At 37.1% G+C, this 23,936-nt stretch overlaps 1 protein-coding gene across 3 annotated transcripts in view; it reads right to left on the reverse strand.

Annotated features, from left to right (window-relative positions):
- Positions 1-699: 699 nt before the first annotated feature.
- PLA2R1 (phospholipase A2 receptor 1) overlaps positions 700-23,936 on the reverse strand; it is a 164,296-nt gene continuing 141,059 nt past the window's right edge. Inside the window, exons 21-30 of one of the 3 annotated variants that reach the window (XM_036744379.1) lie at positions 18,904-19,021; positions 17,900-18,030; positions 17,389-17,536; positions 12,374-12,612; positions 11,077-11,245; positions 4,166-4,306; positions 3,430-3,546; positions 2,770-2,946; positions 1,270-1,296; positions 700-1,081 (exon numbers count right to left, since the gene is read on the reverse strand). In XM_036744379.1, the coding sequence (XP_036600274.1) occupies positions 870-1,081; positions 1,270-1,296; positions 2,770-2,946; positions 3,430-3,546; positions 4,166-4,306; positions 11,077-11,245; positions 12,374-12,612; positions 17,389-17,536; positions 17,900-18,030; positions 18,904-19,021 (1,479 nt within the window). In that variant the 3' untranslated portion in view covers positions 700-869. Of the gene's footprint in view, positions 1,082-1,269; positions 1,297-2,769; positions 2,947-3,429; positions 3,547-4,165; positions 4,307-6,763; positions 6,841-11,076; positions 11,246-12,369; positions 12,613-17,388; positions 17,537-17,899; positions 18,031-18,903; positions 19,022-23,936 lie in introns of those variants that run through there. The other 2 variants (XM_036744380.1, XM_036744381.1) reach the window with 2 other exon arrangements.

The following is a 23,936-nucleotide window of genomic DNA, read 5'->3' on the forward strand; positions in this document are numbered from 1 at the left end:
TGATTGATGAGCACTATTGGGATCTAAGCCATAGAAGCCTAGATTTAGACTTGGAAAGGATCTTAGTGTTCATTCAGTCCAACCCTCTAATAAGGCCCAGAGACCTAAAGTGAATTGCCCACAGCCACATAGGCAGTAAGTGGCTAAGCCAGGATTCAAACTCAGGTCTTCTGACTTCCAAGTTTCCACTGCTCCACACTGATCTCTCATGTGCTATTCTATTTGAAGTTCCTTTTCCTACTTTCTAGAAAATGCTAGAGCTAGCCATAAATAAATAAATAAATATCACCAGCGATTTGGCCATGTAAATTCACTAACCTTTACAAACTAAGAGATGATTTCTTCTTTCTCCTAATGAATTTTTTTAGTTTGAGGTGGGGTGGGGGTGGAGAAAAGCACATGTAGTCAAGAGCTGATATAAAAATCTCAAATCCAATGGCTGTCTCAATAAAAATAAATGTATCAAATTGCAAATAACATTACTCTGTTACCTGAACTTTTATGAATTTTGAAAATTGAGAATTTTAAGCCCTTCTCAAACAACAAGTTTCTCTACCTGGTGGATATCTTTTTAGTTATTTCTAACCTTTCTGAACAATTACTATTTAATCTTAAACCCTGTTCCCTTCCATATGCCCTTTTCTTTAAAAAAAGAAAAAAATACATTTTGGCAGAAGAGCTAAAATAAAACCAGGCCGGTTGTAATTCAAATTGTCATTATTCAGGGGCTGATTAGGTTTTTTTTAAACACAATTTGTATTACTGTGACATCAAGGTTATAAAATAAAATATAATGTAGAGCTTCTTAATATCCATTCCTTTTAAAAGCTGAATATAGTCACCGTGATCCTATGGTTTCAATATTCTTATTAATCATTTCTCTCCAGATCTGAAATGAGGATGCTTTCTTCTACAGGTAACCTTCTCAAGTTTGTTGATGTGTAAGGAACAGTACCCCAAGTGATGAGTCTTCTGAAGAAACCACCATTCTGTTTGTAGAGGCAGTAGAAGAATGTGGAAATGCCTAGGATGGCAACTAGCATCACTGCTACAGCAAGGGGGATAAGGCTGTGGTTGGGGGCTAAAAGAAAAGGACACTTTAAGGAACACTGAAAGACAAATATATACTATGAAGCTTTTAGCAAAGTCTAATTTCTTATTTTTATTATCTGATGATTATTATGTATTGTATGTATATATTATCTGATTATCTTCCATGAAACTAAAAATATTTAATTTATTAAAAATATTAAGGTTTTACATACTCACCTTCTCCAAGCTTCATATTATTAATTTCTGAAATCAAATACAGAGAGGCAAAAGTTATTCTTAAGAAATTCAGGTTTTGCTGTACTTTTTTCCCCATGGGAAAAGGTGGAAGTGGGAGGGAAAGAAAATAAGATTTTTTTTGGTTAATTAAAATAAAAAAAACCAAGTCATTTAAAATATTGATACATTACTGCTATCTAGAAAATACCATGACATTTTTTTTCAAAGAAAGAGGAATGGTTGTATATATACAAGAATATACATTGGTATGTACGTACACATACATACATACATACACACACACATATATGTAGAGAGAGAGCACAGCACTTTTATTTTGCAAAAAAACTGCAAACCATGGGTGTGCTCATCATTGGGTAGTGGCTGAACAAATTGTGATATATAAGTGTGATGGAATACTACTGTGGTATAAGAAATAAGAACAGAGACTGATGTAGAATAAAGTGAACAGAACCAGAAGAACCATGTATACTGTAGTATCAATACTATAAGAATGAAAAGTTTTGAACACTTTTACAAATTGATGAAATATGAAATGAGTAGGACAGGAGAACAACCTATACATACAGTAACAAAAACAGTATTGTAAAGGCAAACACCTTTCAAAGCTATAAGAACTCTGATGAACACAATAACCACTCATGATTCCAGTAGACCAGTGATGAAGGTTGCTTATCCAACTTCTGGCAGAGAAGTGTTGGATTCAGGATGCAGAATAAGATATGCATTTTTGAACATGACCAATGAGTGAATTTGTTTTATTTGCCTATGCATATTTTTATAAGGAATTTATTTCTCTTTTTTCCCCCAATGGGGGGGGGAGGTGGTAGGAAAAGAAAATGGATTTCTACTAATTAAAAAGATAAAATTTTAATTTAAGAAAGGTTTTTTATGCTTTATCTTCTAAACTTGAAGTCCCCAACTTGAAAACTGGGTTCTTGAAGATTAGCTGATAATTCTCTAAGCCCACTGCCTATACAACAGCTGAAGGATGCACTGTCATGCCCCTCTCTTCAATATGTAAGGATTCTCAGTGAGAAGTGGAAGGCAGTTGGTGGAGAGGATTTCTCATATCAGTTAAAAAGCTTTCTGACTTGTTTGATAGTGAACAAGACTTCAGTGTCTTAAGCTACCATTTAAATGTCAGCTACTAGATTGACTGCCCCTGAAATGCTTGGATTTAAAAAAACTGCAGAATTTTAAAAACTCTCAAGAGAATGCTGAAGTAAAGGGTGGAGTACACCTGAGGTAGTCAGTATGTAAACAAGCATTGATTAAGCACCTGCTATGAGCCAGGTAACGTGTTATGTGCTGGGAAGACGAATAATGACAAAAGCAGTCCCTAATCTCAAGGAGCTCCCAGTCTAATGATGGAGATAACTGTAAACAAACATGATATATATAGGATGAAATGCAGACAAACAGTGGAGGAAAGGTACAAGAAGGAACCTTGGACTTCAGGGTTACAGGTAGACCTACCTGTTGCCATCTTACATATAAATCCATTTTTTTCTCCACAAGGAAATAGCTGCCACAGACCATCTGTGGTCCTCAATGCAAAACAAAGATCAGCCTTGAGAAGATTGGATTCTGGCTCCCTTATGCCCCAGTTTGAACGCTCAGTGGGACTACCATCGAACCACGTGATGGTGCCACCTATGGGAAAATACTGGATAATTAATATTCAATGAACACTAAGCAAGCTGAATTTGGAGTGGAAAATATTAAGCTGCATTTGGTTTTAATGGATCGCTCCCTTGATTTTACAAAGTAGTATGACAACATTAAATTGTATATATGAAGTACTCTTTTGGCCACCCCTATAGTATAACAGAAAAGTGTTTTAAGTAGCATCACAGAGTCTGGAAGGGATCTCACAGGTTAGATACAAACAATCTCAAAACGTCCAACCAAAATGTCCTTATGCTTAAAAGTAATACCATGAACTTGTCTAAACATTTGTATTCTGACTGGGTCATTGGAAAGAGTCAGAGGTCATGGAGAAGAGTTAGAAAAGCCTATCTATAAGGAAGGAGAGTGGCCCAGAAAAGAGTTTCTAGTTCCCAGTAGCCATTATCCTTAGACTAATGGTGGTGTATTACCATTTAACCTATTTTCTTTTCTCTTCCAGTCACTTACTGTTATTATCAAATTGAGCGTTCAACCAGACCACTGGGATAGAAGAACTAAATGCAAAGAGCTCTTTTAGAAGATATGAATTTTCAGCCTCATCCTTAATTGTTAAAAGATTAGCTCCTGTAGAAGAAACACAAACATCCAAATAGCAATCAGTCATGTTTACACACAAAGGCATTTTCCAAAAGGACTATCCATATCATTGTCTATAAATTCAGTGTTTAGCACAGTGCCTGGCACATAGTTGGTGCTTAACACAGGCTAGCTAAATAACTATTCCAGGCACTGAACAGTGTTATTTTTCTCTTGCTCCTTAATTTAGTGGTCCTGAAAAATCATACTGTTAAACAATTTGGAGTTGAAAAAAAATTTTCTGAATTCAAACTACATCATCTATTTAAAGGTATAACATGTAATACCGTGCCTTTCAAAAGCTTTGAATATTGGTTTTAGGTAACTTTAGAGATTATAGTTTGAATACATAAAAAGGGAAAGTTTGACCTATAAAACTGCAAGTCATTTTAGATTAAAAAATTCCATGCTGAAAGACGATTTTCATAAATTATTCCCCAAATGACAAATGAATTACATTTTAAAATTACATCTTTAATGGACTATAGTTTTTCAGTTGGCTTATGCTGCCTGTAGACACAGTAACGAAACAAACCAAGGACATTACATTGTTCATTGAGATGCTACGAAAACCATAGAAAGCTTATTATCATCATTCAATAATTACCTTCCTTTCTGCAAAACTCCCTTGCAGCATCAAAACTTGTACTGTTTATGACTGTAGAAAAACTGTAGCAATTATTTTTAAATTTTACCCAGGGAATAGATGTTTCTCTGCATAATGCTGGGTATTCTGTTTGTTTTGTTTCTGTGAAGAAAAAACAAGTAAGATTTTGGGGGTAGTGATTGAATACATCTATTGATTTAAAAATATATAAATGACCTTGATTTTTAAATGAGTTACAAATCTAATGAAATTTTCATACTAATTATGTGTGAAAGCTATTTTTCAGTGCAGATAATAATAAAACTATAGCTAGTTTCTATAGCATTTTCAACAGAAGTAACGACCTATATATAAATAGAATATGGCACTCTTAATGTATAGCCATGTGGACATAGTCTGATTGATCTTTGGGAGAAGATGACTCTTTTTCAAAGGTCCTATTGAGAGGAGAAGCTCCTAGGTTGGTATATTGTGTTGGGTACTGGCATTAGGGTCATTGACAACTAATGTTGCTTAGTGTATCAAAGGTGCTAACAACAGTGTGGGAAACTATTAGTCCCCAAATTCTATCTTGGGGTGCATAAGCCTATGTTGGGAATAATGTAATCAAATATCTTTGATATAAAGGAGAAAACCAGGAAGGATAGAATGTATCAGGCCCAATGGCCCAAGAGTCAAATCAGGCCCTCCACCTATTTCGGTATGAAAGTAAGCTGAGTGATGTTTACATCTTTAAATATAATAAAACTTTATTTAGAATGTAAAAATCATTCTTAGCTCATGGGACTATATGAAAACAGGCAACAGATTACATTTGACCCATGGGTTGTAGTTTGCCAACCTCTGGATAAGACTAAATTATGATGTGTACATTTTTAGGAATTTGTTATATATGCCACCAATTTTTCAGAAAGATTTTAACAACATTTGGAAAGTCATTTTAAAAAATTACATTTAAGTTTTAATTTATGGAATAAAATAAGCATTTCCATGACATAGTACAATAAAAAATATGATTGCATATAAAACTGCAAACCTACTATACGCAACTTGCTGTTCCTTTCAAATTATACAACAAAACTATCATGTAAATTTCTTTTTTTTCTTCCCTTCCCCTCTCCCCCACCCTAGAGACTTTTAAAAAAATTTTAAATTACTTCTTATCCTGAATTATTCCACTATAAAGTTGCAACAATATGTCTGCTGCAGGACACCATAAATAACATATAATTGGATAGAAGTGCCTTTTATGAGAGGAGAGAGAAACCTTTCATGAATTTAAAAATATTGTATTTTATTTAGGAAATCTGTAGTATGTGAATTAGGAGGGCAGAGTTTATAATCTCAAAGAGGATCATAAACATGTCTGAAAGGTTCGGAACCGCCGGATATAAGAAACTCTCAAAGTAGAAGGCAGAAGAATCAAAACATTTATTTAGGCTCCACAGTAACCAACCCATGAACCAGAAGCCCCATTTTGATATGTTGATCAAAAGCTTCCAGGCCCAACAAGTACGCCTTGCAAGAGTAACCAGGAGGCTACAGAGAAGCATGATTGCGTAAAGCAAAATCATGCTTCCCCCTCGATGGTAATAAGATTACCCACTGGCCTGAAGTCTTTGTTCAGCTTCCTCCCGTAGGTCAGCTCTGCTACTGGCAGCTCCTGCTTCTGCTGTGTCTGTGGCTGTGGCTGTAACTGACGTAACTGTCGTAACTGCCTCTGTAACTGCCTCTGGCTCCAACTGTCGCTGTAACTGTCGCTGTAATGGCCTGAAGTCTTTGTTCAGCTTTCTCCCGTAGGTTAGCTCTGCTACTGGCAGCTCCTGCTTCAGCTGTGTCTGTGGCTGTGGCTGTAACTGACGTAACTGTCGTAACTGTCGCTGGCTCCAACCGGAAAAGGAAAAGAGGATCTTCAAGCTGTCCTCTCCCCTCTTATAGAGTTTTTGACATCATCAAGCACCGCCTGAACGACCAGGGCCGATTGGTTCTTGACTTGGCCCCTCCCCCTAGCATAGCCGTTAACACCTCCCCTCAGCCAGCCCCATGACTCCTCACACAGGAAGTAGTCTGCTTCCTGGAATGCTCTTTGGGCTTCCTGCCCCGGAAGAGCAAGCCACAGTGTCCAGAGGCTCAATGAGGTAAGCTGAGTCATTCAAAGAAAACAAAGGCCATTCTGGCTACAGTATGCCATAGCAAACTGAATCAACATGCAAGAGTAACTGATGGCTCAACTTTTTAGCCTTGTGACTCATAGGGACCATACTCAGTCTTGGAAGCAGTCATATCTCTTTCACTTTGGCTCATCGAATTCCCTCTAAGACAATCTCCAAATATACATGAGGCAGCTAGGTGGTGCAGTGGGTAGAGCGCTGAGCCTAGAACCAGACCTGAGTTCAAATCCAGCACTAACTGTGTAATCCTGGGGAAGTCACTTTACCTCTGCATGCATCAATTTCCCCATCTGTAAAATGGGGATAATGATAGTACTCACCTTCCAGAGTTGTTGTGAAGATCAAATGAAGTAATATTTTTAAGTGGTTGGAATATAACCGGATGCCATATAAATGCTTATTCCTTTCCCTTTCCCCTACCTAATGTCAAGATCTTCATAGCTGTATATCCAGATTCTGTATAAGCATCAATGTACCAATTTATTTATTAGGTTCAGGATAGTCCTATGCCACAGAAAATGGGAAATCATATACTAGGACTCACAGAAACCCACAAACAACGATCCTACACATGTTTATTTTTCAATATCCAGTTATTATAATCCAAGTAGCTAAGGCTAGCTTCTATAACTGAGCTCAAGGTAACACAAACACACACAGACACACACACACCCAAACAAAAAACCTCACTATTTGGACTTGATCTTAAAGTATTCCCTGGAAGCAAATTATTTCATTTATTTGAAATAAAGCCTTCGAAGCCCCACTGTCAATGTCTCATCATGGCACAGAAATAACCTTTAATTCTTGATGACTCTGGCTATGGTTTGCAATTGCTGGCAAGTCCTATCAATACAGAAAGGCTTCCAATATGGATCTAATGATGGTCTGTATGTCGGTTGTCTAAGAACCATCCTAGCTAAGTTTGAAAAGGAGCTCTCCCAGGTTGGTTACAGAATGACAAATTTTTCAGCCAGGTTAACTCTTGAACAAACTATTAATTATAGAGAGTTTTGTTTTATGTCAGTGAAGCCTCTACAAATCTAGTTTGCTGGATGTTTGCTAATATCTGATTTTCTTTCATGAGAGACATACCTCATCAAAAGTTAGCAGGCACAGGGATAATCATAAGCCCAGAATACTATTTGCCAAGTGATGTGATATGGAAGGTACTGAAGAGAATGAGAAATACTCTCTCCCCATCCGTTTCACTTTCTGAGATGTTAGGAATCCATTACTTTTAAATCAAGCAATATCTCCCATCTACTACCATCTTATCCCCATTTAAAATGCAAATATCATTGGAAGAAAAGAGACACCTAAAGCTGTTATCAGCTACTGAGAACTTACGTGTGAGTTAGTTTACAAACTTGCTGGAGTTTGGATGGATGGGGAGGAGGAAGGAGAAGAGGGAGCATGAGCATTGTCCTGGGACTATAGGATCACAAACATTGAGCTGAAGAAGAATCTTAGAAGTCTCATTTTTAAAAATGGTAAACTGATGCCCACAGAAGTGCATCTACTTAAAAATGGGTGCATTCAGGAAATCTATCTATCTATCTATCTATCTATCTATCTATCTATCTATCTTTCTATATCCAATACTGATATTTATTTGAAGTCACATAATGTGCAGCATTTTGAGACATTACATTAGGAAAATTCAGTACAGAATGTAAATATATGGTATTTTGGTCTCCTAAGAAGTTGATTCTTCTAAAACTTGCCTAAAAATTAAGAAAAGGGAAAGTTTTCCTGATGAGGTAGGTTGTAGATATACCAATTTATTTTATTCCGTTTATAGTGAAGAAGGCATACTAAATACTTGTTGGATAAGTACAATTACTTGGCTCTCATTCAAAGCAGGAGCCCAAATCTTGGCCATATATAGGACAGGCAGGGATCTCATCAGGTATTTCTATTTCCTTCATCACTAGAATGATGGATGTCCAGTAAGCCAGGCAATATTTGCTGGGCATCTACTATGTGTACAGAACACAGTTCTAGTTAGTCATGAAGGAAATAGAAATAGCAGATATGACTCCTGTCTTGAAGGAGAAATAACAAATATAAGGAAATACTAGTTTAGGGACTTCACCTGTGATTTTTAGGGAACTCCCTAGATGAGGAAATTCTTCCACCAATGCAGGCTGGTGCCTTTACTGCAATGTACACCCTCAGAATGTTGTCTAGAGCAATGAGAGATTAATCGGCTTGTCCTGGGTCAGAGGGAGGACTTGAGGTCTTCTTGGTTGGGAGGCCAACTTTACCACCACTGTACCATACTGTCTCCTTCTATATATTTATATGTATGTTATGTGCTAATGCATATATGCCTATATTCATACATTGTTTTATAAAATTCACATTTTGATTTTAAGCTTTTTCATTTTTAAATGTTAAAAACTTATGTTAGAACACACACTTATGGAGTTAGAAGGGACTTTAGAGATCATTTAGCCCAAATTCTTTAGGTTACAGATGTGGAAACAGCCTCAAATAGGTGAAAGGGCATGGCTCAGGTCCCATCACATTGGGCCACCGTCAGAGCTTGGATGAGAACACAGGTTTCCTTACTTCCAGTCTAGTACCTTTAATAATTTATGCAGCAGGTCTGATAGAAACAATCTGTAAATGGTATGGTAATGAGTGATGATTCTGAGCAGTTAATATATTCATTGTGCTATGTGCTAGAGGTTATGGGGACTAGCAAGAAAATAAGCCTGATTCCTATCTTAAAAGACCATGCAGTCTAATGAGCTGAAGTGGTCTAAATTCTGCTAGTCCCAGGAGAGGGTTCAGATTCTTTGTCTAGAGTAGCCATTCTACATTTAGCATGTGATCTGAAAAAGCACAAGATTATGCCAAAGTTTGTAATGTTGTCAATGTTTATAAATTTGATTTTTAAGTGACAGATTATTTCTATCATATCTGTAACCCAAGCTATCACATTTTATAAAAATCCATACGGACTTCATAAAGTCCTTGTGTATCTCTCACAGTAAATGCCCATCAGTTGGCTGAGGTCCATTAATGATCTGCAAATTAGAAGGTTGTATTCGCCTTTGCCCTTCTGCTCTCAGCCTAATGATTTGCTTATTAAATAGCTGTTGTTTTCATTATCTCTTAACAAAGGGATAAATCGTGTGTATATTTATTCCTGTTTCCACAGATTTTTTCCCAATGCCTTTTTCATAGACTAAGAACTCTTTATGGAGCATTTAAATAAAATAACCAGCTAAGAATATTAAAGGTAACACAGGGCTAACCCTAACAAAATTGGATATTTACATTCACTTCAGCAGCCCTTTACTTGAGATTGAGTGTTGATAACTACTAGTGCTAAGTAAGGACTATTGGAATACTGGAGTAATGGGACCTTGGGAGGATTATTTTGCATTTGTTAGCTGCAACTTCTAGCCCACATTTCATATACTCAATAGATATCAATCTCAGAGTCACAGAACATCAGACCTGCAAGATGTCTTATAAACCATCTAGACCAGGGGTGGGGAACCTGTGGCCTCAAGGTCACATGTGGCTCTCTAGGTCCTCAAGTGCAATGCTTTGACTGAATCCGAACTTCACAGAACAAAGGATTTATTCTGTAAAATTTGGACTCAGTCAAAAGTCTGCTCCCAAAGACCTAGAAAGCCACATGTGATCTTTAGGCTACAGGTTCCCCACCCCAGATGTAGACCAACTTCCTCATTTTCCAGATGTGAAGGCTGAGGTCCAGTGAGATGTGCCCAAGGCTGCACAGTTTACTAGTGGCAGAATCTGGTCTATAATAACATACATCCTAATTCTTAGTTTAGTGTTATGTCGAAGAACAGTAAAGCCAAAATATGTTGACACCTGGGAGATGTTGTAATATCAATTAAGTTGGGCCTTTCTTACTGTTTTAAAATGATTGTCTTTGATTGAGCCTTACTAGGTGCTAAGCCTCAGGCCCAAACCCCTATTAGATGCTAAGCCTATGTGGATGTGAATTGGTAATTAAGGTGGGGCCCCAGGTGGGGCCAACTAAGGGAGGCCTGATTAGATCTTTGCTCCTAAGTTTGCCCCAAACCCCTAATTACTAGGTGCTAAGTCTATGTGGGTGTGAAGCTCCCAGGGTCCTAAGCGGAGGTGCTAACTCCAGAGCCAATCATAGCAGCCTAAGTTCTGGTCGCTCAGATGACGTTTGATAACATCTGAAACGTGTAAAAAAGGGAAGACAGAGCCATTTGCTGAGGGTTCTCACTCTTGGTGGTGTGCTGATGTGGAGACTCCGGGCAGCTGTAGCTAAGAGCCCTCCAGCTGTAAACCTGGATGCTGGGACTTTGTTAAACTCTGGTAACTACATATTGGGATTTGAAACAGACAAGGTCTGTCTGTTGATGTTTGTAATTTGTTTGTATTTGCTCTGAAGTTCAGGATGCTGGCTTTTTCCCTTGAACTAAGTGAATGATGTCTGTATGCTGGATTAAAGTAAAATTGTTAACCCCTTAACGTTGCTTTCCTTAGTAAAGCAGATCAAAATAACCTATGCTGGCAGCATTCTTGTTGTTGGGCTTGTGTTGGTTTTTCACCCCCAAAGCAGCTGCTAGCCAGATTGTTGAAACAGATGTCATGCAGCTCCTTTCATGAGACTTGATCCATACAAGAGTATCTTTTAAGTATTAGTGAATAAATTTAATTTGGATAAAATAAATGGCAAACTTTCTGCCGTATGAGTTTGACCAGTTACGACCCTACCCTTTGGCACATGACAGATTGCTCCTCGAAGAGGTGTTTCACAGTCTGTACGCCTCCAACGTCCATTAGTAGCCACAAATGTACATGCACCCACAGATGATGATTCTTCATCTTCCCAGTACGTGAAGTATGGCTTGGTACCATCTGACCACTCGAAATTAAGACCGTTCTACAGAAGGAAATTTATTTAGAGTAGGTGATTTTAATATTTTTTGCATGTTCTGAACCCCCTTGACTGTCTGGTGAAATGCATAACAAAAGTATGTAGGGTTAAAAAAAATAATTGTATTAAACTATGGTTATCAAAATGTTAAAAAAAAGTTCCCAGATCCCAGGTTAGATACTTCTGAATTAAAGGTTCCTAGCTGAGATATTGCAGATCCCAGCTTTGGATGACAGTGACTCTCTAAGTAAAAGATTCCTTCCAAACTAGATATCACACAGCCCAACTCCAGACCTGATACCCATATTTCTACTTCCACCCCTCTATTAACTGGTGACAGGATGAAGACCTGAGAATAAGAAAACATATCCCCTCCTGGATCCTGGGATATCCACAATTTTCCAATAAACAATCAAAAATGCCTCCAAATCATAGTACCGAGGCAAGAGAAACAGTACCTACAGGTTAAATCTCAAAGGCTATTGAAATTATGGTGCTACAACATGACTAATATGAAAATATGTTTAATATGATTGTGCATGTGTACCCTATATGAGATTGCATGCCATCTTGGGGAGGGGTGAGGAAGGGAGGGGGGAAACTTTAGAACTCAAAATCTTATAAAAGTGAATCTTGAAAACTAAAAATAAATAAGTAAAAAAAAAAGAAATGGTGTTAGTTACTCAATGAACATTTAAGTCCCTACTATGTGCTAGGCACTTTGCTAAGTACTTGATAAGTGCTAAAGAGAATAATCAAATTAGGCATAACCCTAGATACCAAAAGGAACCATGATGGGATATTTTAAAACTGAATAAATAGGTTGGCTAATTCACAAACATGAGGTACAGTATTACATGGTAAGTTCTTACTGGCCACACCCAGTAAGAAGGTGAATTAAAAATAACGCACTTTTTACAGCACTTTAGTCTTATTAGCATTTTCCTCACAACTCTGTGAGTCAGACAGTACAAAAAATATTTCTCTGAGTCTCAGTGAAGTGACTCGCTTATGGTCATACTGAGAGTCAGTGTCAGGGTTGGGGATTCAAATCCAGGTCTTGTCCCATGACCATTTTGCGCCCCCACTCAACACTTATTTATGTAAAAATATACCTAAAAAAATTGCACCTACGTCTGAAGTAAAGAGTCCAATCCAGTGGGCGTGTCCTAGTCTGTTGATGATGACAGTGAGGAAGGATTGGTGAAACTGATCTGTAATACTGACCAATTCTGCTCCGCTCTCCATACAGGCTTTTAAAGCAGCATGCCAGGTCATATTGGCACTAATTATTTTATAAGTTTTGTTTCCATATTCTAAGGTTTCTGGTATTGGATACATGTCGGACGCGTTTATATTAAGTCCAGAAGTATCTGTAACAACAGCAAAAATATCACGTTAGGTCTCCAAAGAGGAGAAATGATTTATATTATATTACTAGTTAATGGCAAAGCCAGGACTAAAATCCGGATCTTCCAATTAATCTATCCCAGAATTCTTTTTATCCTAGTAGAATTGACTATTTCCTTTATAGCATGCCTCAGGAACCAATGACACCAAATAGTGGGCATGTGACATAACTTTAATAGTGGCCTATTGAAACTTCAGGATAAATACTGAAATTCTCTGGCAAATTTTCTGTTTTTGAAGACCAGTAACAAAATGACTACTTGGTAGAATTGTGGATAGTGCATTTAAACAATTCCCACTATTTGGTGCTTAAAAAAATATGTAAATTTGCCTTTCTTAGAGTGCTGGACTTGAAGTCGGGAAGACCTATCTCAGACACTTACTAAATCTGTATAAGCCTAGGTAAGAAAGGCTCTTAACCTTTCAAACTCTGCTCTTCACCTGTAAAATGGCTTCTAAAGTCCCCAAGTCTATGATTTTGGATGAAGGAATTTAGAAATCATTTGGAGTTCTTGTGGTATAATCAAGGCCTCCACAAAGCAGAATCAAAGGATCATGGATGTAGAAGTGACTTTAGCAGTCATTAAGACCTCCAAACCACTCCCCCCCCATTTTTTTTTCACAGATGAGGAAACAGTCATTGAGAGACTAAGTGACTTGTTCAGTGTCAAAAAGCTAGTAAGTGTCTGAGGCAGAATTTGAAAGTAGGTCTTCTGGAATATCCATTCATTCTTTATCTATTAATCCATGCTGGCTCATGTTCAATACCTTCTTTAAGCTTTTTGGGCTGTAACTGAAGAGAAAACATGTTTTTTCTTTATTTTGTAGCTTAATAGCCCTTGGGGTAGTTTGATGTCTCTAGCAAATGCTCCATATGGGATTTCAGAAAGGCTCTACCAAGTCACAGCTTTAATGACACTGCATTAATGTGCCTATTTTCGCCTTTAACATTTGCAAGTCCTATGGGTGTGAGGTGGAGCCTCAGAGTGGCTTTAATTTGCATTTCTCTAATTATAAGTGAATGGTACTTTTTTTTTTTGTATGGTTTTTGATAGCTTGGATTTCTCCCTTAGAAAATGGTCTGTTCCTGTATGATCATGAACTCTTCTCTTGTCTGCAGATCTAAGAAATAATTTGTTCTGTGCTCTCATAATTTATTTATTCTTATTATATCTAAGTCATATATCCATTTGAAACTTATTTTGGTATGTGGTAAGAGGAGTTGGCCTAAATCTAATTTCTGCCAGATTGCTTTCCAGTTTTCTCAGCAATTGTTGTCAAATGGTGAATTCTTTGAGTTCATTGAAAGGCTACTAATAACACTTTCTGTGGCAGCAAAAAACTAGATAGAAGAAATGGTTGCGTAAATTGCTATATGGTATATGAATGCAATGAAATATTATTATTCTGTAAAAAATAAAAACAGATTTCAGAGAAACATAGGAAAACTTGTATAAACTGATGCAGAGAATACTTTCAGGTATATAGTAGACTGATTCTCTTTCGTCCAGTAACCCTGAGGGTCTTCCCCTCCCAGTTTGATTTTTTTTTCTTTTTTGATTAAAAGGGCCATCCCTTGACTCACTTTTTAAAGAGGCCTATTCACTGAATGGGCATTGCCTCACTCGAAGTGAGAACCTGAAAAGACCATAGCTTAAAAGGGCTGAGGTCTTCTACTACATCCTGGCCCATATCCTGTCATCCTGATCAATATCTGGCCACTGGACCCAGATGGCTCTGGAGAAAAAAGTGAGGCTGGTGACTTTGCACAGCCTTCTCTCACTCAAATCAAAGTCAATTGCAAGTCATGTCATCATCTTCCTGATGTCATGGTCCTCTTTGAGAACGAAGGACAAGCCACAGACTATGTATACGCAGAGTCACTTCTAGCTTTGAAATTCTATTATTCTGTGAATAATTTATTATAAAGAGCCAGCATGTGGAAGGATGTGGAAAAATTGGGACACTAATGCACTATTGGTGGAGTTGTGAACTAGTCCAACCATTCTGAAGAACACTTGGAACTATGGACTATAAAACTGGGCATGCCATTTGAATTGGCAATACCACTACTGGGTCTGTACCCCAAAGAGATCAAAGAAAAGGGAAGAGGACCTACATGTACAAAAATTTTTACAGTGACTCTTTTTTGTGGTGGCAAAGAATTAGAAATTGAGGGGATGCCCATCAATTGGAGGATGGCTGAACAAGTTGTGGCATATGATTGTACTATAAGAAATGATGAGTAGGGTGGTTTCAGAAAAACCTGGGAAGATTTATATGAACTGATAAAAATAAACTTAGCAGAACCAGGAGAACACTGTACACATTAATAGTGATATTGTTGGGATGATCAGCTGTGAAAGACTTAGTTACTCTGATTAAGACAATGATCCAAGACAATTCTAAAGGACTCATGATGAAAAATTCTTTCCACCTCCAGAGAGAGAGAACTGAGGGAATTTGAATGGAGATTGAAGCATACTTTTAACAACTTCCTTTTTCTTTTTTTGTCTGTGTACTGTTTTGCAACATGCCTAATATGGAAATATGTTTTGTATGATATCACATGTATAATTAATATCAAATTGAGAGAATCTGGAATGCAAAATTAAAAAAAGAGACAAATTTTTTTTCCATGTAACTGGTAAATATTTAACAGAATAAGTAAAAATCTATGAAAAAATAAAGTCAGCATGGCTTCAACAAGAATATGCTTGATTATCTTCACTTTGTTTTTAAAAGGTTACTATCCTGGTCAGGGGGAATACCACAGATATAGTTCTCCTACATCTGTGGTTCTCAAAATGTGGTCTGGGAGTTCCTAAAGGTCCCTGAGATCCTTTCAGGGAATTTGTGAAGTCAAAACTATTTTTCACAATGTTACTAAAATGTTACAGCCCACATACAGCCCACGTAAACCAAAGCTCTTTGGGGAGGGATCCTCAATACTTTTGAAAGTGAGAAGGGGCCCTAATATAAAAACATTTGAGAACTGCTGACCTAGATTTTAGCAAAGACAGCGTGGGATAGTAGACAGAGAGCTGAGTCCTGCCTCTGACACATACTTATTGTATAACTTTGGGTCAATCACTTATCATCTCAGTGCTCTGGGCAAATCTTTCAAACTGTATGTTGCAGAGAATGTGTGGACCTGCCTTGTTTGAGGTAGTCTCCTTGCCCAGAAGATCCCCATTAACAATGAAACCATAGGTCTAGAGCATAATTCTATTTTCAGAAGACTATGCTTTCCTAGGGTAAAAGATGGAGAGAAGTAGCCCAAATAATAAGTAGTTACATAACTGGACCCTGAGGGTAATCATTGATGTTTTGATATCAACTTGAATGGAGCTTTCCAGGGACCTGTCCTTGGTTCTGTGATGTTAGGCATTCTAATTAACGATTTAGATGAGTGGCATAAATGACATGGTTATCAAATTTGCAGATGACACAAAACTGAGAGCTATCAGCTAATAAGGTGAAAGACTGGGTGAGAATCCCCAGTGTTATCACTAGCCTAGGATGTTGGACTGAATCTGATAAGATGAAATTAAATATAAATGCTTGTGCAATGAATAAATGACTGAATAAAAAACCTTTTGAGTTAAGTTAGTTTGAAATTGTGGCAGAAGAAGAATGATGTTCAGAGAGAGAAACATTCAACATGCCCATAATTTTGACATGGAATAGATAGTTCTAAAATTCTTAAGGGATTCTCCTGGACAACTTCCTGGGTCCCTTCCTCAATACTCCCTTCAGGGACATTGTTGTGTACTAAAAAGAATCCTGAATTTAGAGTTAAAGGAACTGGGTCAAATCTCAATTCTGCTACTCAACAGCTGTATGACCTTGAGAAAGCCAGTTTACCTCAATGGGCCCCAGTTTCCTTATTTGTAAAAGGAGAGGGCATCACTAGGTGATTGTTAAGGTCTCTTCCAGCTCTGTATACTAGGATTCAATTGGCTATAGTCTAATGGAGCTAATATTGTTTCAGAATTCCATTGATCTGTATTATTACATGATAAGTATGAAGACTAAGATTTCCTCCCAGATTATTTTCATTAGTAGTTCACTATCTCTCAACATATCGCTTAAATGCGATAATAAGTGACAATACAATAATGATGTTAGTGCTTTCAAGTTTGCAAAATACTATACAAATTAGCTGATGCAGAAGGGAGATAATTTTGATTCCCAATTAGTTAGCAAGATAATCTGTTCAAGCTCGAGAGCTCATTGTCATTCTGTTCCTCAATGTCATGGTCTTGGACAGAGGACAGCACAAAAAGTTCTTCCCACACTCCACATGAATAGCCTAGAGCTCACTGGCACTACTGACAAATAGAACTTTGGAGCCCGGCAGTTCTAATTTCTCTGTGTTTGAACTCCTATAAAGTCCTTTGGTGGTGTTGACTCCTAGGGTGAAAAACAGTGCATTCTCTGCCAGGTTAGATCCCAGGGACCATTTGGAGGGGACGAATATGGGAGCGAAGGCAACCTACTCTTGTTTTTTCTTGAGGATGTGTTCTTTGTCACCTAAACAGAGAACTTAGGCCATGCAGTGAAGTCTTCTTACACAATTTAAGTAAGTATACAGGCTTTATTATCAACTCTGCTGTGCTTGGGAGTTCACTGAAAAGAAGCTGCGTGGTAAGGCATGTAGGGCATGGCTATATTAAATATGAAAAAGAAGATTGAGCGTAATATTTGCCAATGGAAAGGATAAAAAGGTTCCTTACCTTGTGTTTTCTCACAGACAAATCCAAAACTTTTTTTTCTGCAATCTTCTAAATACCATTTTCCAGTAAAATGAAAATTAGGGTTACTTGATAATAAAGCACAGAGAGGAACTTGTTCTTGAACATTTGTAGAGTTATGGCTCTTACTCTTTAAAAAAAAAGTTTATTAGTGATTAAAATAAATCACAACGGGTCTTGGGAAATCCAGTATAGAATACACCTTATAATTGATTAAAATATAAATACTATAAAATTGATGTGCAATTAATCAATTTTTCGTATAATCACTGAATTCACCACAAAGTAAAAAAAAATAAAAATAGTGATAATTAGAATCAACATATTCATGGAATGACATTAAATTGAGTTGTTAAAAAAATAAAAATACTAATAAAAAACTGACGCAGATCACTTTGGGTATCACAGAAAACCTAATAATTTTGACTAAAATTTCCTTCTTCAACAAGATCATTTGTTAAATGACTTCTGAAAACTATATCTCACAACTTACATTTATTATCTCAACTGGAGACCAGTTAGAATATATTACAGGCTCTCCATTTAGCCATTTTTCATAATCATCACTCTGCAAGCCTATCCAAACATTAGCCGTCTGTCCAAAAAGATTCATTGTAATGAAAGCTGCAAAAACAAGAATACATTACTAACATTAATATCATGGAAACCATTTGGGTAATCACATATCCCTGTTTGTAGTCATGATTAGTACATTTAAATAAAGGGGAAACTTAATTACAAATCAGCAGTAGGAGTTTGTTCCGTCACCCTTGTTTAAGGTAATGCATTCTTTCTCCTGTTTCATGTCATTGTTCGCTGACATTAACTGGCCAGGCCTGGGGTCTTATCACATATTTAACAAAACAATTTTAGCATGTTCATGTAATGACTGTTTTACTGAAAAAAAAATAATCCCTCTACTATACTTAAATTATAATGCACAGCTGGCAAAAACCCAAATCATCCTGGGAAGAAAAATCTTTAAATGACTTAGGGAAAATTCATTGTGCCAACAATATATTATGTTCTTTGCCATTTAGGAAACTGATCACACATATCCCCTTACTCTGCACACCATTCTCCAGGGGACAAAAAGAATGCAACACTGGCAGCTTATTGTTATGCATATACCACCCTAGCCTTTTTAGACTCCATCTGAAACATCATTGCTTAGAACAATGAATATTTATACAGTCTTGGTGGTAAGCTTGCAACCTTCACCTTGAATGAGATTTTTATTTTTAGAACAACACAGGGGATATTCAAATATTCATTTATTCAATGAGTATTTATTAAACACCTAATGTTTGCTAGGCACTGGGGATGCAGACACAAAAACCAAAATAACTCTTGCCCTCAAGGAGTTTAAATTCCTCTTTTTTTTGAGGAAGAGGAACATGTACACAGAGAAGTAGCTATAACACATATCTAAAGTAAATGTGTAAAACACTTGTCTAATAATAGTTAATTTGATAAAATTAAACTTCAGTACCATACCTTGCTCTACTTCATTTTGAATGGAGGCAAGTACAGCATCCTCTTCAGCACAGAAATTCTGAGCATTCTTCCAGGTCTTCTGGTGCCTTGGATCCTTTGGTATTTCCACTAGGAAGCACTTTGGATAAAATTTATTTTTAAGGCATTATTTCTCTCTCCTCTAATATACTAATTACCTGTGTGACCTTGGGCAAGTAATTCAACCTCCTCAGACCTGTTTCCTCAGCAGTGAAATGGGTTGGGCTAGATGGTATCTAAGATTCCTTTCTCCTCTAAACCTCTGAACTTATAAGCATATGTTTCGACAGAAAATTATTAATATAATTGTTACCATAATGACGGAAATTGTTAATACAAATGTACTATGTCACTTCCTTAAATGATCCTTGTAATGTCAGAATTTCAATAATGTCCTTACATTTCTACTCTTAAACCATTTACTCTTGATTAGGTTAAATGGAACCACACCCTAGGTCTCCCCCCCACTCAGGGATTTTGCCTTGTCGGGGAGCCTGACTTAGGCTGGATCTCAGCTTCTAGTGTCCTTGACCACTTCCATTGGGATTCATGGCATGAAGGGCAAAACAGCCAGAATGAAGTGGCTTTCTTTGCCCAGACTGCCACGGGCCACTATAGTCATGACCAGGCCTTGCTACCTCATGCTCTCTCCTCTCCCTCTCCTCCTGAAACTATAAAATATTTTCAAGGGTCTCTTTGGTTGGGAAATCCACTGGACGTCCACTAGATTTAGAGTCAGAACACAATACTGTCTCACAATAATCACTACTTAGACCAAGTCATTTAATGTCACTGAGTCTCATTTTGCTCATCTGTAAACAATTGGAATAAGTTGACTTGCACTGCTTTCCTCAATCTCCCAGAACTACTGTGAGGATGAACTGAGATGACAGATGTGATGTACTTTGTTGACAATAAAATCCAGGGTGGCAGATTTCCTGCCTTGTTATCTCAGTTAAAGACACTTTATTCCTAACTCCTGGTTTTGATTTATTTCGGGACTTGACAAGTTTCAGAGACCCTGAAATATTCAATGTAGAGAAGCTCTAGAAATTTTCTTCATCTACCTGGGAAGTTATAGCCTCAACTTTTTAAAATGAGAAAATAACTGAAGAAAGGCCACAAAGAAGGTCAGACAAGCAAGATAGTTTTGAAAGCTACAGATTGACCTCATGACGTACTTAAAAAGAAAAGCAAATTGTAGGTAATAGAGACTCACATTTTCATACACAATCCCTTTTCTCTACTATGTATATGCAAATACCCATTGTCTTTGGTGTTCATTAGGTTCAGAATAAAAATAAAAATTAATTTAAAACTTTCTCTACTTAACTCTGGTGCTCTAAGAAAGCCACAAGTCAATACCATCAATGTGCTGTTGATGTCTCAGAATAAGCACTGATCTTAATAGTTAGAAAATCTAGGTTTGAGGCCTGGCTCTTAAAACTTCATGAGTGGTCAAGTCACAACCTCTCTGAGCCTCAGTTTTCTTATTTCTAAAATGAAGATAATGGCACTCAATACTGTAGAGGGTGCTTGTGCAAAGAGCTTTGCAAACCTTAAAACATTATATAAGTGTGAACTCTTCTTAAAGTGCCTCTAGCTTTGTGCTCTTGGTAGCCATGAAGCACAAAAGTACTTGTGGTAATAATGGTGGAGGAGTTTGGGAACACTGGCTCTCAAAATAAAAAAAATGTTTGCATAGGATCTATGTTTTTACGATTGGTACCAAATCCCAATTGGGCAATTTGCTTGCAAAATCCACCATGGCAGATTTAATATTGTAAAAACCAGAGAGGAGAAATTGAGATTTTTAAAAATATCAAAACAAAATGAATTATCTCATTTTCACTAGAAAAAAACTTTAGGTGGAGGAAAGAGTGATATAAAATCAAATTTTGGTGCAATTTCCCACAGATTAAGTATCATATCTGTAGGAGATTAAGTATCATGGACATGCAGTTGGGGTGATATACCCAGTTGTTTCATATAACTTAGGCAGAAGTTCTTGATGGTAGGATTCGCCTTGTCCTACCTACTTTTACTCCTTCCTTAGCCATTCCACAAGGTCTTCATATTGGTATCGACTAAGAATTCCAGCCCCATAAAGGTGGAAAACCTGTTAGTGAAAAAGCCACTGTTGCGGATAAGAAGAACAGCTGAAAACATAGGATTTTATTGTCAACAAAGTACATCACATCTATCATCTCAGTTCATCCTTGCAGTAGTTCTGGGAGATTGAGGAAAGCAGTGCAAGTCAACTTATTCCAATCATTTACAGATGAGCAAAATGAGACTCAATGACATTAAATGACTTGGTCTAAGTAGTGATTATTGTGAGACAGTATTGTGTTCTGACTCTAAATCTAGTGGTTCTTCTGCTACACCAGAAATCTACCCCATAGATGAGCCCTCCCAAGTAGCTTAACTCACTTTCACCCCAAAGGGTGTCCAAATACTCATGAACCATGAAATGTTACCTACTACTATTTATCAGAGACTGCTGACTTCACCTGAATTCGAGCTATTAACCTAAAGGAGAAATCAACTCTTTCTGGCTCCTTGAAACTTCCAGACACCTGAAACAACTAAATCAGTTTAAAGGCATTGTTTGTTTTTATTTTTATTTTTTTTTAAGAAAAGGGTATTTTACTGGTTGCCTTTCTCCGTGCTTCCATTTATCCATTTCAAATTGGTGGCATATGTTAATTAGCAGAAAGTTATCATTTATTGCTGACTTTGCCTCATGTTCCACTGTCTGACACCAGTGAACCTGACTAATATGGCCACATAAATTTCTCTGGGAAAAATACCCCACAGCTATCTTGACCAAGATTTGTCACCTGACTGTGGCAGTGGTGTCTCATATTGCTTCTCCAAATCTATGCTATACCATATTTTCCAAAGGTGATGAGCATTTTCTTTTATCATGAAAACTAAGCCAGAGAACAAAGTACAATATCCTTGTGTCTAAGCTGTGATGAGCAGTGTGAACATCTGTGATGCACTTTGCAGTTGTTACAGTGAATTGAAGACATCTTCCTCTATTTTAAGACATCTCCTTCAAACAAAATATTTTATTAAACAGAAGAGGATGCTTAAAAATATGCAGGGTATGAAACCAATTAATGGCTGGATTACAGACTCTGTAGTCCATATTAACAATGAATCAGAGTGAAGCTAGAGATTTTAAGAACCGTAAATGAAAAAGTAACAGAGGAAGAGTAAAGTCTATCTTGAGAAAGGAATGGTTAGAATTATTCAGTGCCCTCCTTCCCCACACAAAGGCTCCTTGTGTCTAAATGTGGGCCTTTGTTTCTGAAATAAAGCCCAGCTCCTGAGGAGCAAGTACCTTAACACTTTTCCTTCTGGGTGAATGCTGGTCAAATTGCTTTTGTAATGGATTTCCATTAGAATGTTTTGTACCCTTAAAGAGGAGTTTTGTAGGCTCTCTGAAATGCTGGGAAAAGACACTAAGCCTAACCATCTCATGCTTCAGTTATCATATCTGTAGAGGACAAATAATCAATCAATCTCCCAGGAATTATTGGAAGAAAAATTGATACACATGATTCCAAAGTATTGGACAGATATACGATATAGACGGGATACTTTTCTTGGAGAAGGGGCTCCTGTAATCACACCACATAATCAGTCACTCACAAAGTCAGTTTTGAATTATTAATGTAAAATTTTTACCTAAAATGATTGGGAGATAAAATTATGAAAATAATTTGTTTCTTTTCTTTAGTTGATCTAAAGAAGAAAATTGGTCTCTCCAAATCAGTAGCTCTTTTTAAGAGCATTTTGGACATATTTGGACTCCTGCTTCAGAAATTCAGTGTGTTCTTATATTGGTGAACTTTGGTTGCATTTGCTCTAAATAAATTAATAACTGGAGGCTAAAACCTCTCTCCTTCACCACTGCCATCTCCAGATTTTGCCCAGGAAGATAATGTCATAGGATAAATATCTTTTTGGAAGTTCAGTTATGGGCTTGGACTGAATGAAAACTGTCTGGTTAAATATGACAACTGCTATGGCTTTAGTTTAAGAATAATGCCTCTATTACATGTAATTGGGGAAAATACTATATTGAAAATGGAAAAAAAGTAAAATGACTTGAATAACTTAAAAAAAAGAATAATGCCTCCAAAAGTAATATCAATGGTTTGAAGAGAGCACAAAGGGAAGAGCCTCCACACACATTGGACAGACCCTCTATGACAAACAGGGGAGAAAGTGGATAAGCGTTTCACAGGACAGGCAGGGATGGGCTGCAATCTACATCTTTATGGGGTATACCCACATTGATGAGATCACTAATCCATTTGAGAGCATTTTGAGTACTTGAAAAAGGATGGGATGAGCTAAATACTGGAAAATGGCTTGAACCATTACTATTGGGCTATACGTCTTCTTTGCCAAACATGTGACTCTAGGATATTTATTTCTTTGTTTTTTTTTCCTACCTCTAAAGTCATACTTGTATTTTCATCATCTACTTGGCATCCTGATACCCTATATTAGATTATTTTTTTAAATGAAGCTGTTTGCATGGGCAGCTAGGTTGTACAGTGGATAGAGCCCAGATCCTGTAGTCATAGAGCCCTGAGTTCAAATTTGATCTCAGACAAGTCATTGAACTTCTGTCTGCCTCCATTTCCCCAACTATAAAATGGGGATAATGATAGCATTTACCTCCCAGGCTTGTTGTGAGAATCAAATGAAACCATATTTGTAAAGCACTTAGAATAGTGCCTGGCAAATAGTAGGTATTTAATAAATTTTTGGTACTTTCCATTTCCCTTCCCCCATTAGACTGTAAGTTCCTTGAGAGCAGGGACTGTCTTACATTTTTTTGTATGTCCAGTGCTTAGCACAGAGCCTGACACATAGTTAAATGTTTAACAAATCTTCATTGACTGACTGATACTGTCAGTTTGCACTGGTGTTGTTGTTGTTAAGTCATTTCAGTTGTGTCCTACTCTTTGTGACCCCATTTGGGGCTTTCT

Source organism: Trichosurus vulpecula, chromosome 2 (assembly GCF_011100635.1).
Source record: "Trichosurus vulpecula isolate mTriVul1 chromosome 2, mTriVul1.pri, whole genome shotgun sequence".
Classification (NCBI taxonomy): Eukaryota; Metazoa; Chordata; class Mammalia; order Diprotodontia; family Phalangeridae; genus Trichosurus; species Trichosurus vulpecula.